The sequence below is a fragment of the Peromyscus leucopus genome, chromosome 22 (genome assembly GCF_004664715.2).
Source record: "Peromyscus leucopus breed LL Stock chromosome 22, UCI_PerLeu_2.1, whole genome shotgun sequence".
NCBI classification, from domain to species: Eukaryota; Metazoa; Chordata; class Mammalia; order Rodentia; family Cricetidae; genus Peromyscus; species Peromyscus leucopus.
In genome coordinates, this window is record NC_051081.1 from 36,158,265 (window position 1) to 36,173,070 (window position 14,806).

The 14,806-nt window shown below is 54.8% G+C and overlaps 3 protein-coding genes across 7 annotated transcripts in view; 2 read left to right on the top strand and 1 right to left on the bottom strand.

The window, feature by feature from the left end:
* Window positions 1-35: 35 nt before the first annotated feature.
* Nrbp1 (nuclear receptor binding protein 1) lies at window positions 36-10,586 on the top strand. Of its 2 annotated transcripts, XM_028874872.2 has the most exons (19): window positions 36-123; window positions 2,858-3,086; window positions 3,260-3,382; window positions 3,554-3,655; window positions 4,205-4,294; window positions 4,490-4,530; window positions 4,888-4,982; window positions 5,456-5,479; window positions 6,434-6,517; window positions 6,708-6,766; window positions 6,885-6,983; window positions 8,504-8,636; window positions 8,847-8,952; window positions 9,045-9,095; window positions 9,184-9,319; window positions 9,476-9,529; window positions 9,625-9,688; window positions 9,854-9,909; window positions 10,019-10,586. In XM_028874872.2, exons 2-19 carry the CDS (start codon window positions 2,877-2,879, stop codon window positions 10,121-10,123), a joined length of 1,632 nt encoding a protein of 543 aa, XP_028730705.1. In that variant the 5' UTR covers window positions 36-123; window positions 2,858-2,876; the 3' UTR covers window positions 10,124-10,586. The 2 variants fall into 2 exon arrangements, with proteins under 2 accessions (XP_028730705.1, XP_028730712.1); XM_028874879.2 differs by lacking the exon at window positions 5,456-5,479.
* Window positions 10,587-10,683: 97 nt separating this feature from the next.
* Krtcap3 (keratinocyte associated protein 3) lies at window positions 10,684-12,208 on the top strand. Of its 3 annotated transcripts, none has more exons than XM_037198106.1 (7): window positions 10,684-10,806; window positions 10,910-11,094; window positions 11,177-11,236; window positions 11,347-11,553; window positions 11,656-11,790; window positions 11,893-12,005; window positions 12,080-12,208. In XM_037198106.1, exons 1-6 carry the CDS (start codon window positions 10,779-10,781, stop codon window positions 11,998-12,000), a joined length of 723 nt encoding a protein of 240 aa, XP_037054001.1. In that variant the 5' UTR covers window positions 10,684-10,778; the 3' UTR covers window positions 12,001-12,005; window positions 12,080-12,208. The 3 variants fall into 3 exon arrangements, with proteins under 3 accessions (XP_037054001.1, XP_037054000.1, XP_028730725.1); XM_028874892.2 differs by having other exon boundaries at window positions 10,685-10,806; window positions 12,104-12,208; XM_037198105.1 differs by having other exon boundaries at window positions 11,893-12,208.
* Ift172 (intraflagellar transport 172) overlaps window positions 12,068-14,806 on the bottom strand; it is a 39,689-nt gene continuing 36,950 nt past the window's right edge. The window contains exons 46-49 of one of the 2 annotated variants that reach the window (XM_028874858.2): window positions 14,437-14,590; window positions 13,873-13,964; window positions 12,298-12,428; window positions 12,068-12,159 (exon numbers count right to left, since the gene is read on the bottom strand). In XM_028874858.2, the coding sequence (XP_028730691.1) occupies window positions 12,339-12,428; window positions 13,873-13,964; window positions 14,437-14,590 (336 nt within the window). In that variant the 3' untranslated portion in view covers window positions 12,068-12,159; window positions 12,298-12,338. Of the gene's footprint in view, window positions 12,160-12,285; window positions 12,429-13,872; window positions 13,965-14,436; window positions 14,591-14,806 lie in introns of those variants that run through there. The other variant, XM_028874850.2, reaches the window with a different exon arrangement.

Below are 14,806 nucleotides of genomic sequence, written 5' to 3' on the forward strand. Positions count from 1 at the left end.
GCGAGGGCGGGGCCCGCAGTTCGGTTGCGCTGCGGAGCGCAGCTGTGAGGGAGTCGCTGGCGATCGGAGGCCCCGGAACCCGAGCTGGAGCTGAAGCGCAGGCTGCGGGCGCGGAGTCGGGAGGTGAGCGCCGGAGAAGGAGGCCCTGGAGGGAGGGGCTCGCGGAGGGGCGACGGGATCGCCCCGAGCCCGCGGCGCCGGCGGGACCCGGCCGGCGGGTGCTGTCGGGCGGCCCTGCTCCCTCGGGGTCAGGCCCGGCCCGGCCCGGGCCGGCGCGGCTGACGGGGGCCACCTTGGCCCCCAGGGCGCCGCCCGCCCTCCTCGGTGTCTCCGGCGTGGCCGCGGCGGCCCGGAATTCTGCGGGCGCGGGTCGGGGGGCCCGGCGTTCTCTTGGAACTCCGGCCGCGAGAGGCGGGGCCGGCGGCGCGGGCGGGGGCGGGGCGGGGGCCCGGGCCGGAGGGCCTGCGGAAGGAAGCGCGGCGTCCGGGCCCGGCCTGCTCGCGGGGCGGCGCGCCGAGCGCGGGGCGTGGCCTGCGGCCTGACGGCGCGGCGGGCCGGCCTTTGATGAGGTGGCTGCGGTGCTCGGGCTGCTGTCTGGTGGGGCACTCGGCGCCCGCCGCCGCCGCTTCCTTTCCGATTCTGCCCGGGCGACCTGTTGGAGTGTTGAGATGCTCGGGGCCTCGTGTCCCTGAGCTCGCTTCCTTTCCGACTGTGCACTAGTGCTGACCTCAGAGCGGCCTGCGGCTGCCAGCTATGTGGGGTGACGTGCAAGTGGACTCTCAACTAATAAAGGAAGCCGGGCAAGCAACTTTGCAAGATCACAGACGATGCCCTGGGGTGAACGTGCTGCTCTGCGCCCTCGGGGCAGCTAGAGGCTGCGGGGAGATGGCCCTCACCCATGTCAGGGAGCCTTTCCACGTGTGATCCCTGGTCAACCTGCCCGCAGCCCCGAGGCAGAACCCCCAGTGATGCAGAAGTTTCTGCATCCCGAGTGCGAGTGCTTTCAGATCTTTAGACGCTGCTCTCATTTTACCTACCGGGACGGGACTGGGGAGGGAAGACACAAGCGTGTGCCTTCCGGGACATTTGTCTCTAACTGATGACAGTCTTCTCTTCGAGTGACCTAACTGAAGTGGCTGTGTCCTTGGTCCCGTAGTTTTGGATTCCACAGGCCACAGCTTCTTGTATTGACATTCTACTCGTATCTTCTGTTGTAATCTCGCTAGAAGTTTAATTTAGCGGTTCAGATTTTAGGCACATCGCGTGAACGTAGCTCCTCGAGGAACTAATTGAAACAGACTGCTATTTCCTTAGCCTAACTCATCTTTTCTGTTAGACGACTAAGACGTGCACATAACTTTCTTGGCAGACTAAGGAGAATTTCTAGGGTAGGCAAGGACTTTTCTTAGAAATTAACTCAGGGAAATATTCTACCAGATTTTTTCCCCCTGGGGTGCGGTGTTGCTCTTTGAGTTTACTGGAATGTTGTTTATCTCTCGATTTGGGGAAAACAGTATAGATTGGGGAGAGAAGTGTATGGTCGGATTGGTGTTGATTGCAGGTTTCTGGTATTCGGAACTTTACTTTGGAGTGCAAGTTTACTTTCGGGGTATCACCTTCCTGCTAGACAGCACTCCCTTGAGCCTAAGCATGCGCATGTTGCAGTTGCTTTTCAGCCTTTGTTTGGTGGTCCTTTTACTTTTTGCATGGATTAATGAAAAATTTAGGATTTTCTTCAAGCAACTCTGTGCCTGTAGAAATGTTACTGTTGAACACTTTTCCCATGAAAGCTATAGCTTGAATTATTTGTACTTGAAGGATATCAGATGCAGTGCTTCAGAGAATGGCAAAGTCCCAGCCTTTGAGCAATGTGAATGAAAGGAAAGTTGGAAACTTAAGGTCTTTGATCTTTTTTTCCCTTCCAATTTGTGCTAATTAAGTGCAGGCATTTCATTTAATTCACTGATGTATCTCAAGCACCCACCCAGTGTGTGACCTACTAACCTACAAATGTTACTAAAGATTTCAGTGAGTAAATGAAAAGAAATGCTGTTAAACAATACCCATTTGCCACAGTCACACATCATAAGGAAGGTGAGGCCATTAGGGATGGAGGTCACTCTTGCCAGTCACCTGGCCCAAAGGCAGCTTCAGCCTGTGTGGGAAGGATGGCTAATGTCACTGTTGGTTCTAGTAGAATCCATCAGTTAGACATTTCAGGTAGTTGGCCACGGATGGTGTAGACCCATAGAGCTGTCTCAGTGGAACATTTTGGAGTCTGGAGTCATCTGTTCTGAGTAATGCCTGTGCACCCCAGTCTTTGAGCACAGTGAAAATAGAGGCACATATGGAGAGTCAATGGGGACTGTATTAATTGCATCACTATTTGCTGAGAAGGAATGGGGGGAACCCGATTTGATTGTGTGTTTTGGTTTGACCAAAGTGGGTTATCATTAGCCTTGTGTTTGGCATCTCTGGGTGGTCTTCAGCTGAGGTAACTAACTCCTCTTCTCCAGAAGCAGGAGAGTCATTCACGATTCAGTATTAGGTAGGAGTAATTGTGATTTTAGATTTAAAGGAAACAAGGGAGATGTATTTTTTAATCTGAAGACAAAGTTAATTAAGACTATTCTTTTTTTTTTGTTTTGTTTTTGGAGACAGGGTTTCTCAGTGTAGCCTTGTCTATCCTGGAACTTGCTCTGTAGACCATTCTGTCCTCGAACTCACAGAGATCCACCTGGCTCTGCCTCTCTGCTGGGATTAAAGGCGTGCGCCACCACTGTGTGGCAAGACTGTTAAAGTTTTATAGATGTGTTTTTGACCTCTGTCTTCTCCTGTGTTTGCCCAACCCACGCAGGCTGAGTGTTCATTCCAGCATGTCGGAAGGGGAGTCCCAAACAGTAGTCAGCAGTGGCTCAGACCCAAAGGTAGAATCCTCTTCTTCAGCTCCTGGCCTGACTTCAGTGTCACCTCCTGTGACCTCCACGACCTCAGCTGCTTCCCCCGAGGAGGAAGAAGAAAGCGAAGATGAGTCTGAGATCTTGGAAGAGTCACCCTGTGGACGCTGGCAGAAGAGGAGAGAAGAGGTGAGTGGTGGAGATGGAGTTCTGGGGAGAGTCAGCTGTACAAGTGAGGACTAGAGTAGCTGTCCAGAGGAGCAGACAGGCTGAGTAGGGTGGAGCTGGAAGCTGGTCATGTGGAATACCGCAATGGCAGGTTCGGGAGGTGACTTCTTCATTCCTCTTGAATTGCTTCTCAGGTGAATCAGCGTAATGTGCCAGGTATTGACAGTGCATACCTGGCCATGGATACGGAGGAGGGTGTGGAGGTTGTGTGGAATGAGGTACAGTTCTCTGAACGCAAGAACTACAAACTGCAGGAGGTAGGTGATGAGGCCTGGGGGCATTAGAACCAGTATTTAAACAGCTATTGTTGGTGGGAAAATGACTGGGAGGAGAACTTCGTGGTTGGATCATCTATGGGGAGGGGGTAGGGAATGGCTTTCATATTATTACAGTGATTTGTGAACTGTTTTCTCCGTCTCCCTTGCCAGGAAAAGGTCCGTGCAGTGTTTGATAATCTGATTCAGTTGGAACATCTTAACATTGTTAAGTTTCACAAGTATTGGGCTGATGTTAAAGAGAACAAGGCCAGGGTAAGATTTTTTGCCTAGTATTTCCTGAACTCTGCCAGACAGCAAACTGCATTTACTGTCCTTTTTACATTCAGAGGTTGAAACAGAGGTGATTTTGAGACAAGAACTAGAAATCTACAGCTGTGGTGGGGAGAGCAGGGCTTCATGTGCTTCCTGTAGCCTTTCCCAGCTCCAGATGGGGGAAATGAGTGAACAGATGCTTGCTTCTGTGTTTTCTTTGTGCTCTTGAGCCTAACAGAGTGATATTAAAGAAAAGGAAAGGTGGGAACTGGAGAGATGGCTCAATGATTAAGAGCACTGACTGCTCTTCCAGAGGACCCGGGTTCAATTCCCAGCGCCCACATGGCAGCTCACAACTATCTGTAACTCCAGTTCCAGGGGACCCTCACACAGATATACAAAACACCAATGCACACAAAATAAAAATAAATTATTAAAAGAAAAGGAAAGTTGAACAAACACAGTTTAACATGTATGTGGTGTAAATGTCACCAGGTGAGAGATAATGTCTAGATTGAAGCCATAACAGGAAGTGCTTTGCTTCCCTAGGTGATTTTCATCACAGAATACATGTCATCTGGAAGCCTTAAACAGTTTCTGAAGAAGACCAAAAAGAACCACAAGACCATGAATGAAAAGGTACGGAGCGAGGCCAGCCATAGTTTAGTGGCAGCAGAGGCAGTCGGTCTTGAGTTCAAGGCCAATGTGATCTGCAGAGTTTCAGGACAGCTAGGGCAATCTAGTGAGAAGGCCCTGGAGGAGGGCGGGTAGAGAGGGGAGAAGCAAGGGGGAGAGAATATCACCTGCTGATCCCTGGACCAAACTCCTTTCCAGGCTTGGAAACGCTGGTGCACACAGATTCTGTCTGCCCTAAGGTAGGTAATATCTGGCTAGTTTTTTCCCCCAGTATCTCCTGATTGATTTCCTTAAACAGACTGCAAGGCACTACTCTGCTTTTCTATTTTGCCTCTCCCCAATTTCTTTGAGTCACGTGCTGACAAGATTAGCTTCCCCCTTATGGGGTCCTCCTAATGTCCTAATCACTGCAGTGACCCTGCCTCATTCTCCTAGTGCTTATCCTAATTAAGTCACCTGGCATAATAGAGATTCAGAGTACAGGGATTATCATTATGGTGTCCAGGAGGAGACCTGGCCCTTGCTCCTCTTAACCCTTGGGTTCCCCCTGCCCTTAATTTCCTAGTGGCCCCTCTAACAGCCCAGTGCCCCCACAGCTACCTGCACTCCTGTGACCCTCCCATCATCCATGGGAACCTGACCTGTGACACCATCTTCATCCAGCACAACGGACTCATCAAGATTGGCTCTGGTGAGGGGAGGGAGAGATTCTGGGCAGGGGAGCCTCGGGAATTTGGGAACCATGGGGGTAAGGTAAAAGGCATGGGAGACCAGCGAATTTTGAGGTGTGGGCTGGTGATAAGAGAGGCTTTTAGTAGAGAGAATTCATAGGGAGAGACCAATGAGTGGAAATGGGGTAGGGTGTACAATCTTGTACTTCTTGGTGAGAAACTTGACTAATGCAGAGAAATTGATAGGAGGCTGGGAAAGAGCAAGAGATGGCTCTGAGGTCTGACTTGAGCCCTTTGGGCCAAACCCTACCAAAGAGGTTCCAGACTGTGCCTGCTGTGAGTGCTTCCATTTGCCGTGTATCTGTGTGCAGTGACATTTCCGTGTGCCGTGTCTGTGTGTGGTTACCATTTGTCTGGGGCTTGGCTGCTCCATCGCTCACAACTTTTCTCTGTTTTCCTCCCTCCCGCTTACGGGCTGCTCTGTTCCCAACAGTCTTTCATAGGATTTTTGCTAATGGTGAGAGCTCCCTCTGCCCCACTTGGGGCTCTGTTTGTGCTCCTGCTGCTCCCTCTGCGGCTGCCCAGTGCATGCAGTCGTGGGAGCAAGGCCTGTTCCCCGCTCCCCTGCCTAGTTCTGCCTGCCAAGCTTCTGCCCCGCCAGCCCGCCACCTGCTTGTCCCTTTGTGACCTGCTTGTTTCCCGTGGATTCTGCCTGGCTGGGCACTTCCTCTTAGTCAGACTCCCCCCATCATCCGCTGGCTCCCTAAATCATACTGTGCTCCTAGATTCTCTGTGACATGTAGTCATTGTTACGATCAGAGTGAGTCCAGCCTGGCCCTGGTTCCTCGTTCAGTCCTGTGGTAGGTGATGTTGAGGAAAAGGTTTTGGACAAGAGTCTGACGTTTTTGGTGGATTAAAAGTGAAATTGATTTCAGGGTATTGGTTCACTTTTGAGGTATTTTTTTGAGTTTCAGTCAACACAGACGGGAAAGGAAGAGGCTAGCTCCTTGGTTGTATGTTAATGCTGCTTTGCCTTTATCCAGGTTCCTGAGGTCTCCAGTTGTCCCATAGTAGGAAGGGCTGCCTGTGTTTTATGTTCATTGCAAGGCGGATAAATCAGATAAAACCTAGCATTTTCATAAGCCTATGAATTTGATAGATGGGACTTTGGAAAGATGAGCAGGTCATAAATGAAAGCTTGTCTTTTGACTGTGTTCCTTGATGAGCCTGAAGCCTCAGTGTTTGTCTGTACAGTGTGTAGACTTTGTTGTTCCCGAGTTAGGGGCCTTGGGCTGCAGAGAGGGACATAGGTGGTGTTCGTATGTAGTCTATGGCTCAGAATTGGGGAGTGGTAGGTTTGTGTCCGTGGAGTATTAGAAAGGACACTTGAGGAGAAACCTGGCTTTTGCAGCCTCTCTCGAGTAAGACCATGCTTTGGTGGCGGTCAGATTGTGGGTTCTCCCTCTCCTAGTGGCTCCTGACACCATCAACAATCACGTGAAGACGTGCCGGGAAGAGCAGAAGAACCTGCACTTCTTTGCGCCCGAGTATGGAGGTGAGGACCCCTCTTAAAAACAAAATCACAGTCCCTCAGATTGTGCCTCTCCAGCACTCCCTCCCTGGTAGAGCCGCCCCAGAGATACAGGGATATTACAACCAAAACTTCATCTCTCTGTACTTGTATACATTTTAATATGCCGGCCACTTCTTACACAGACATGTTTGTTTTTTTTTTTTTTCTCTAGAAGTCACTAATGTGACAACAGCGGTGGACATCTACTCCTTTGGCATGTGTGCACTGGAGGTGAGAGACTTGAGGGAAGGGAAAAGACACAGAAGGGAAGTGCTGGGGGGGATTGTGGGAACACGGGTGGGTTTGTTTCTTAGACCTCATGCTCCCTTTGGGTTCCTCCTCCCTGCAGATGGCTGTGCTGGAGATTCAGGGCAATGGAGAGTCCTCATATGTGCCACAAGAAGCCATCAGCAGCGCCATCCAGCTCCTGGAAGACTCACTACAGAGGGTAAGAGTCAGTGGGGTCAATTCTGTCCTCAGCTGATTTTCAAGTGCTTTCAGAAAAAGAAGAGAATCACAGTAGAAAAGATTCAACTGTACGATTTTCCTATGAAGGGGTTCCGATAGGTAGTATTGAGGATAAAAAGTGTTTCCTAGTTAAGTATATCTACATAGGGGTGAGCTGATTTGATGGTTACCTCGGTCAGTTGCTATACACAATAATCTTGGCATTCTAAAGTAAATTTAAATATCAAACCAGTCATTTTGGATTTTATATTTAATGAGCTAAGATTTAAAGGATGAAGGAATTATGAATCAGTAGGTAGATTAACTATAGTGAGACAGGACAGTCTGAACAAGAACAGTTACTTTTTAATTCCAGCACTTGGGAGGTGGAGATAGGAGGATCAGGAGTTCAAGGCCAGCCTGGGCTACGTTACAGCCTGCCTCAGAAACAAAACAACAGCCAGGCGGTGGTGGCGCACACCTTTAATCCCAGCACTTGGGATGCAGAGGCAGGCGGATCTCTGTGAGTTTGAGGCCAGCCTGGGAATAAAAGGAGTTCCAGGACAACCAGAACTACACACAGAGAAACCCTGTCTCCAAAAACCAAAACAAAACCAACCAACCAAACAAACAAAAAACCAGGAAGGAACAGTTAACCGAGACAGTAATGGGGAGCAAGGAAGAAGCATCAGTCTAGTCAAAAAGTTAATAGAGTGGGATCAGGTTCCAGTTCACATTAGGATGGGATAGTTGGGTAAGAGATCAGGTCTGTGACTTTGTTGGCCTTTAAAACTGAAAGTAAGAAAGCATGTTGCCATGCGATTTGATCAAAGGCAGAAAAGGAGGTAGAATGGCTAGAGAGAGCATGGGAAAAGGGCTGGAGAGATGGCTCAGTGGTTAAGGAAGCTTAGATGAATTCAGGAATTGAGTGGGTCAAGGAGGTTGTGATAATAGGTCTAGTGAAACAAAAAACGTGGTGACTATTACTGAGTTTACTAGTTTGCTAAGTTTGGGAAGGGAAAGACTAAATTTGGCAAAGTTCTAAAAAAAGTTGGCCATGAATGAGCTAATATAATAAAACAAAACTATATATATATATATGAAATACCAAGTCTCAACATTAAAGAAGAAGTATTGTGCTTGGAGAGTAGAAAAGTAATAACCAAGCCAGGCATGGTGGCTCATGCCTGTAACCCCAGCACTTCAAAGGCTGAGGCAGGAGAATTGTGAGTTTAAAGCCAACCTGGGCTATATAGTGAGTTCCAGGCCAGCTTAAGCCACTTAATGAGACCATGTCCCCAAAAAATAAAAGTCTGAAATGAAAAACAAACCAGAAAGACAGCGAATGATAATTTTTTTCATTACTATATATATATTTAACATCCTTTCAGGAAATATGTCAATGTTTCCCCAACAGTGTTGACTTCCAGGTATGTACAAGACCTCTTACTAGGTCTAATGAAAGTTACAGGGTGTAAGAGGCTTGCCGGATGCCTGTTGCAGTTTCTTGTTCTCTTACAGGAGTTTATTCAGAAGTGCCTGCAATCTGAGCCTGCCCGAAGACCGACAGCCAGAGAGCTCCTGTTCCACCCAGCACTGTTTGAAGTGCCCTCACTCAAACTGCTCGCTGCTCACTGTATTGTGGGACACCAACGTGAGTCCCCTGGACCCCACTAGAAATTGGTACTGGGACTGAATCCATGCTAAACAGAGATTACTAGGATTTTCTTCCAACCTGGGGCTTCCATCCCTGGCATGGCGTCTTTATTCTATTACAAAGGGATTCATTACTGCTCCTGTGCCTCTAAGCCTTGAGTGAAGCAATTCTGTCTTTGTATAACGTTCCACCCCATTACACCCACAGACATGATCCCAGAGAACGCTCTGGAGGAGATCACCAAAAACATGGATACCAGTGCTGTCCTAGCTGAAATCCCTGCTGGGCCAGGACGAGACTCAGTGCAGACTTTGTGAGTCACCAGCTGAGAGGGTCTGAAGCGGATAGATTGCCCACTCTCCCTCTGAGGCTCTGTGGGATGCTCATGCCCTTTCCTCCTTCCAGGTACTCTCAGTCACCGGCCCTGGAGTTGGACAAATTCCTTGAAGATGTCAGGTGAGAGGAGGCGGTGGATTGTGTGAGGAAGCAGGGCAGGTGCCCCGAGACTTCATGTTTGTGTGACTCATGTCTTTGTCTCCCCCAGGAATGGGATCTACCCTCTGACAGCCTTTGGCCTACCTCGGCCTCAGCAGCCACAGCAGGAGGAGGTGACGTCACCAGTTGTGCCCCCGTCGGTCAAAACCCCCACTCCTGAGCCAGCTGAGGTGGAGACACGCAAGGTGGGACTCTGGGTGACTGTGTCTGTGGCCGTGGGGGCACTGTCCTCTGGGGTGCGTTTCTGCCCGGCCGCCACGTTCTTCTGTGGCCGGAAAGGCTTCCAGGTGCTGCTGTTTCCTGCTGCCTGCTGTCTAGTGGCCACCTCTCTTCTGTTCCAGGTGGTGCTGATGCAGTGCAACATCGAGTCAGTGGAGGAGGGGGTCAGACACCACGTGAGTCGGGGCCGCGGGGGGCTGTGGGGGCCGCGGGGGGCTGTGGGGGCCGAGAGGGGAAGAGGAGCCTCATTCCCGATGGTCCTGCTCTCTAGCTAACACTTCTGCTGAAGCTGGAGGACAAGCTGAACCGGCACCTGAGCTGTGACCTGATGCCAAGTGAGGTCCCCTTTCTTTTGGAGGAGGGAGGTCCTGCCCTTTGAGGGGACGCGTCAGGGAGGGAGAGAGATTCACAGCATGACTGTCCAGCTCCTGAAATGGGTGGTCTGAGGGGGCTCCCGGGGACCCCGTCCCGCGCTCCTCACCCCTGCTCTCTTCCGGCAGATGAGAACATCCCCGACCTGGCGGCTGAGCTGGTGCAGCTGGGCTTCATTAGTGAGGTGAGTGAGGCTCCTGCCCTCCCTCCGCCCGCCCTCCCTCCCTGGCTGCCCTCCCTCCCTCCCTGCCTGCCCGCGCTCTCAGCCCTGTCTCACCGAGCTTCTTCCTCAGGCCGATCAGAGCCGCCTGACCTCGCTGCTCGAGGAGACCCTCAACAAGTTCAATTTTGCCAGGAACAGCACCCTCAACCCAGCCGCTGTCACCGTCTCCTCATAGAGCTCTCTTGAGCCAGACCCCGAGTGTGGCTGCCCCGTCCTCCTCCCCAGTCAGTATTACCTGTGAAGCCCCGTCTCCCCTCTTCTTCAGGAGGGCGTGGGGCGCCCTGGTTGAGCACCATCCTGCCCCGCCCTCCTCCCCTCTGCAGGGCTTGGGGCGCCCTGGTTGAGCACCATCCTGCCCTCCCCTCTCCTCCCCTCTGCACTTTGTTTACTTGTTTTGCACAGACGTGGGCCCGGGCCTTCTCGGCAGCCACCTCATAGCTGGGGCGCGTGGCTGACCTGCTGGCCCCTGCCCTGCCTGTGTGGACAGGAGGCCCACGGGCACTGGGGGAGCCGACTTCTACGATCCCGCTGGGGCGGATGGGCGGGACAGAGAGGTGGTGCTGCGGGGGTGGCCCCGGGGGCCATTCGAATCGCCTCAGTTGCTGCTGTAATAAAGTCTACTTTTTGCTAAAAGCGTCGCTTGGTGTTTGGCGGCTCATTGGGTGGCACCGCTGCCCGGGTGGGGCGGGGCCTCGGCGGGGGCGGGGCCTCGGCGGGGGCGGGGCGGGCTCAGGTGGAGCTGCCTTGCGGCGGCGCGGAAGCTGGACTCCAGGTCGGCGGCCGGGTCCAGGTAGGGCGGCCGGGTGGTGGCGGGGGCAGAGCGGCCCACGATGAGGTGCTGCCGCCTCTGCGTCTTCGGTAAGTTGCACGGCTTAGCCCACCTGTAGCGCCTCGGCGACCCACGCGCCCGCCGCGGCCCCGCCCCGCACGGCTAATGCCCGCCCCTCCCCCTACTTTTCAGACGCCGCCCGCGGGCCCAGGCGGCTGATGCGCGTGGGCCTCGCGCTGCTCCTGGTGGGCCACGTGAACCTTCTGGTGGGAGCTGTGCTGCATGGCACTGTCCTGCGGCATGTGGCCAACCCCCGTGGCGCGGTCACGCCGGAATACACCACGGCCAATGTCATCTCCGTGGGTTCGGGGCTGCTGGTGAGCGTGGCGGGCGGAGGGACCGGCAGGCGGGGGAATGGGCGCAGAGAGACAGCGAACCATCGGCCTGTTGCTTCCGCAGAGCGTTTCCGTGGGACTTGTGGCCCTCTTGGCATCCAGGAACCTTCTTCGCCCACGACTGGTGAGACGGGTGGAGGTGCCTCAGCTCTGCCTCAACTAGAGAAACCCGTGTCTAAGTCCCTGGGAAACGAACGTAACCGGGCTGTTCACCCGCGTCTTCTACCCCGCTAGCACTGGGCCCTTCTGGCGCTGGCCCTAGTGAACCTGCTTTTGTCTGCTGCCTGCTCCATGGGCCTCCTCCTTGCCGTGTCGCTCACGATTGCCAATGGTGGCCGCCGCCTTATTGCTGACTGCCATCCGGGACTGCTGGATCCGTCCATTCCTCTGGACCAGGGGCCTGGACACACCGACTGCCCCTTTGATCCCACCAGAATTTACGTGAGCGTATTCTTGTTCCCAAACTTGGGTGGTCCTCACCTTTGCCCCGTGTGCTCTCCTGCCCCATTCCAAGCCTAGCCCTCCGTTCCTTTGTGGTTGTAGGACACAGCCCTGGCTCTCTGGATCCCCTCTCTGTTCATGTCCGCAGCCGAGGCTGCTCTTTCTGGTTATTGTTGTGTGGCCGCACTCACCCTACGGGGAATCGGGCCCTGCAGGAAGGAAGGGTTGCAGGGACAGGTAAGGAAGAGGAACAGGAAGGGTTGGTTCCGGAGCCTGGCTGTGCAGATCGGAGCTGTGTGCCACTGAAGGCCCAGGTACTGAGTCCACCCTCTGCTGCAGCTGGAGGAGCTGACAGAGCTCGAACCTCCTGAGTGTAGGAAGCAGGAAAACGTGAAGCTACTCCATCGTCATCAGGATTTCCAGGCTTCTCAGAGAACCTGGGTTTAGGACAGGTAAGAGGCCCTGGGGTGGGACGCATTCTTGGCCCCGGGGCCAGTTTTCTGCTACGTTGATTGCTCTGATTCAGGTCGGTTCTTTCTTTATTGGGCAGGTGCTCTTCTGAGGCGCAATCCACAGACAGGTGTTTTCTACTACAAGGGGCCCTGACTGCAGGGTGATAGAAATAATTGTAATAAAAGAACTTGTTTTTGTCTTCTGCCTGATTACAATCACTTTCAGAGTAAGGGTCGCCCAGCTGTGCTGGGGAGATGTAGATCAAAGAATACAGCAGTCTCCACTACTTACAGAACTTTAATGAGGGGCAGAGCTCAATGCCGCCGCCCCAGTCACTGAAAAGAAAAGCTGGTGCTGGGGAGCCCGCCACACCACTGGCTGATGAATTTGAGCACGTCCTGGCACACTGGGCTGTGGGAGGTCTGTGAGCAAAGGGAGAGCCAGCTAGGGGCCGCGGGCTCCGCGGGTCATGAGGAGCAGGCTCTGTGCCACCTTGTGGACAGTCCTGCTTGGGGTGCCGCCACCCTGCACCCACTCCCTCACCCTGCACCCACCCTCCCACCCTGCACCCCACTCCCCACCCTGCACCCACTCCCCACCCTGCACCCCACTCCTCACCCTGCACCCCACTCCTCACCCTGCACCCCACTCTCCCACCCTGCACCCCACTCCTCACCCTGCCCCCACTCACCCTGCCCCCACTCCCTCACCCTGCCCTCACTCCCTCACCCTGCCCCCACTCCCCACCCTGCACCCCACTCCTCACCCTGCACCCCACTCCCCTGCCCCCCACTCCTCACCCTGCCCCCCACTCACCCTGCCCCCACTCCCTCACCCTGCCCCCCACTCCCTCACCCTGCCCCCACTCCCCACCCTGCACCCCACTCCTCACCCTGCACCCCACTCCTCACCCTGCACCCCACTCCTCACCCTGCACCCCACTCCTCACCCTCCCCCCCACTCCTCACCCTGCACCCACTCCTCACCCTGCACCCCACTTCTCACCCTGCCCCCCACTCCTCACCCTGCCCCCCACTCCCTCACCCTGCCCCCCACTCCCTCACCCTGCCCCCACTCCCCACCCTGCACCCCACTCCTCACCCTGCACCCCACTCCTCACCCTGCACCCCACTCCTCACCCTGCACTCCACTCCCCACCCTGCACCCCACTCCTCACCCTGCACCCCACTCCCCCACCCTCCCCCCACTCCCCACCCTGCCCCCACTCCCCCACCCCCCCCACTCCTCACCCTGCACCCCACTCCCCCACCCCCCCCACTCCTCACCCTGCACCCCACTCCTCACCCTGCACTCCACTCCCCACCCTGCACCCCACTCCTCACCCTGCACCCACTCCCACCCTGCACCCACTCCCCCACCCCCCCCACTCCTCACCCTGCACCCCACTCCCCCACCCTGCACCCCACTCCTCACCCTGCACCCCACTCCTCACCCTGCACCCCACTCCTCACCCTGCACCCCACTCCTCACCCTGCACCCCACTCCCCACCCTGCCCCCACTCCCCACCCCCCCACTCCTCACCCTGCACCCCACTCCCCCACCCTGCACCCCACTCCTCACCCTGCACCCCACTCCTCACCCTGCCCCCCACTCCTCACCCTGCCCCCCACTCCTCACCCTGCCCCCCACTCCTCACCCTGCCCCCACTCCTCACCCTGCCCCCACTCCCCCACCCTCCCCCCACTCCTCACCCTCCCCCACTCCTCACCCTGCCCCCCACTCCCCACCCTGCACCCCACTCCTCACCCTCCCCCCCACTCCTCACCCCCCCCCACTCCTCACCCTGCCCCCCACTCCCCACTGCTCTCTTTGCCCTCGTCCTTACGACCGGCTCCCTGTCTAACCTTGATGGCCATAAGAAACTTGTTCCAGTTGTCTTTGTTAGCAGCCTTCCCTGGCCGCTTAAATTCAATTTTGTTCCTCAGAATGGGGTAACCTGTGGTGGAAGATAAGATGATGGGAGCCAGGCCACAGTGGCGCACGCCTTTAATCCCCGCACTCGGGAGGCAGAGGCAGGCAGATCTCTGTGAGTTTGAAGCCAGCCTGGTCTACAGAGGGAGAGCCAGGACAGCTAGGCCTGTTAACACAGAGAAACCCTGTTTTGAAAATCAGATTAAAAAAAAAAAGGTGCTGGAGTTTTCAAGGGAATGGGAAGGGTGAACAGCGGCCTGGGAGTAGAGTGGGATGGGTGGATGGATGGTCCTGTCACTGAAGTGCATTTTCAGGGTTTCTCTGTGTAACATTTCCTGGCTGGCCTCGAACTCACAGAGATCCACCTGCCTCTGCCTCCCGAATGCTGGGATCAAAGGCGTGCGCCACCACCGCCTGGCTGAAATACATTTTTGATACTGCTGCTTTTCCCTCCTTTCTGCTTGCTGTGGGATGGGGGGTGATGTGGGCTTCGGTACCTGTAATGAGGCAGGGCAGTGCTCGCACTCCAGTGCTCGCTGCTACTAGGGAGGCCTCATAGACCCCGCGCTCATCCCGGGGCAGAACCTGTTCCAGCCGCTGATCCATCGAGACTGTGAGCACCCAGTCTCGGACCTCTTCTCGCTGGGCCTCCTGGGAAAGAGACTCGGTAGCACCAGCTTCCCATGGGGCCGGGGGGCTTGGGGCGGTGGCGAGGACGGCCTTCCTGAGCCTCCGCCACACGTCGGCTTTAGCTATAAGTAGCCCACCCTGGATCTGAAGGACATTGTCACTGCCTCTACTCTCCCTGAGCGACAGTGAAGGCTGAGGTCACTGACAGTTAGCAACCCGAAGCCATGCTCCCTTCTC

Coding starts and splice junctions, on each gene's coding strand:
- Nrbp1 (XM_028874872.2), top strand. CDS start 2,877: ATGTCGGAAGGGGAGTCCCAAACAGTAGTCAGCAGTGGCTCAGACCCA. Junction 3,656..4,204: donor TTAAAGAGAACAAGGCCAGG/GTAAGATTTTTT, acceptor TTGCTTCCCTAG/GTGATTTTCATCACAGAATA. Junction 9,096..9,183: donor AAATTCCTTGAAGATGTCAG/GTGAGAGGAGGC, acceptor TGTCTCCCCCAG/GAATGGGATCTACCCTCTGA.
- Krtcap3 (XM_037198105.1), top strand. CDS start 10,779: ATGAGGTGCTGCCGCCTCTGCGTCTTCG. Junction 10,807..10,909: donor CTGCCGCCTCTGCGTCTTCG/GTAAGTTGCACG, acceptor CCTACTTTTCAG/ACGCCGCCCGCGGGCCCAGG. Junction 11,554..11,655: donor TTGATCCCACCAGAATTTAC/GTGAGCGTATTC, acceptor TTGTGGTTGTAG/GACACAGCCCTGGCTCTCTG.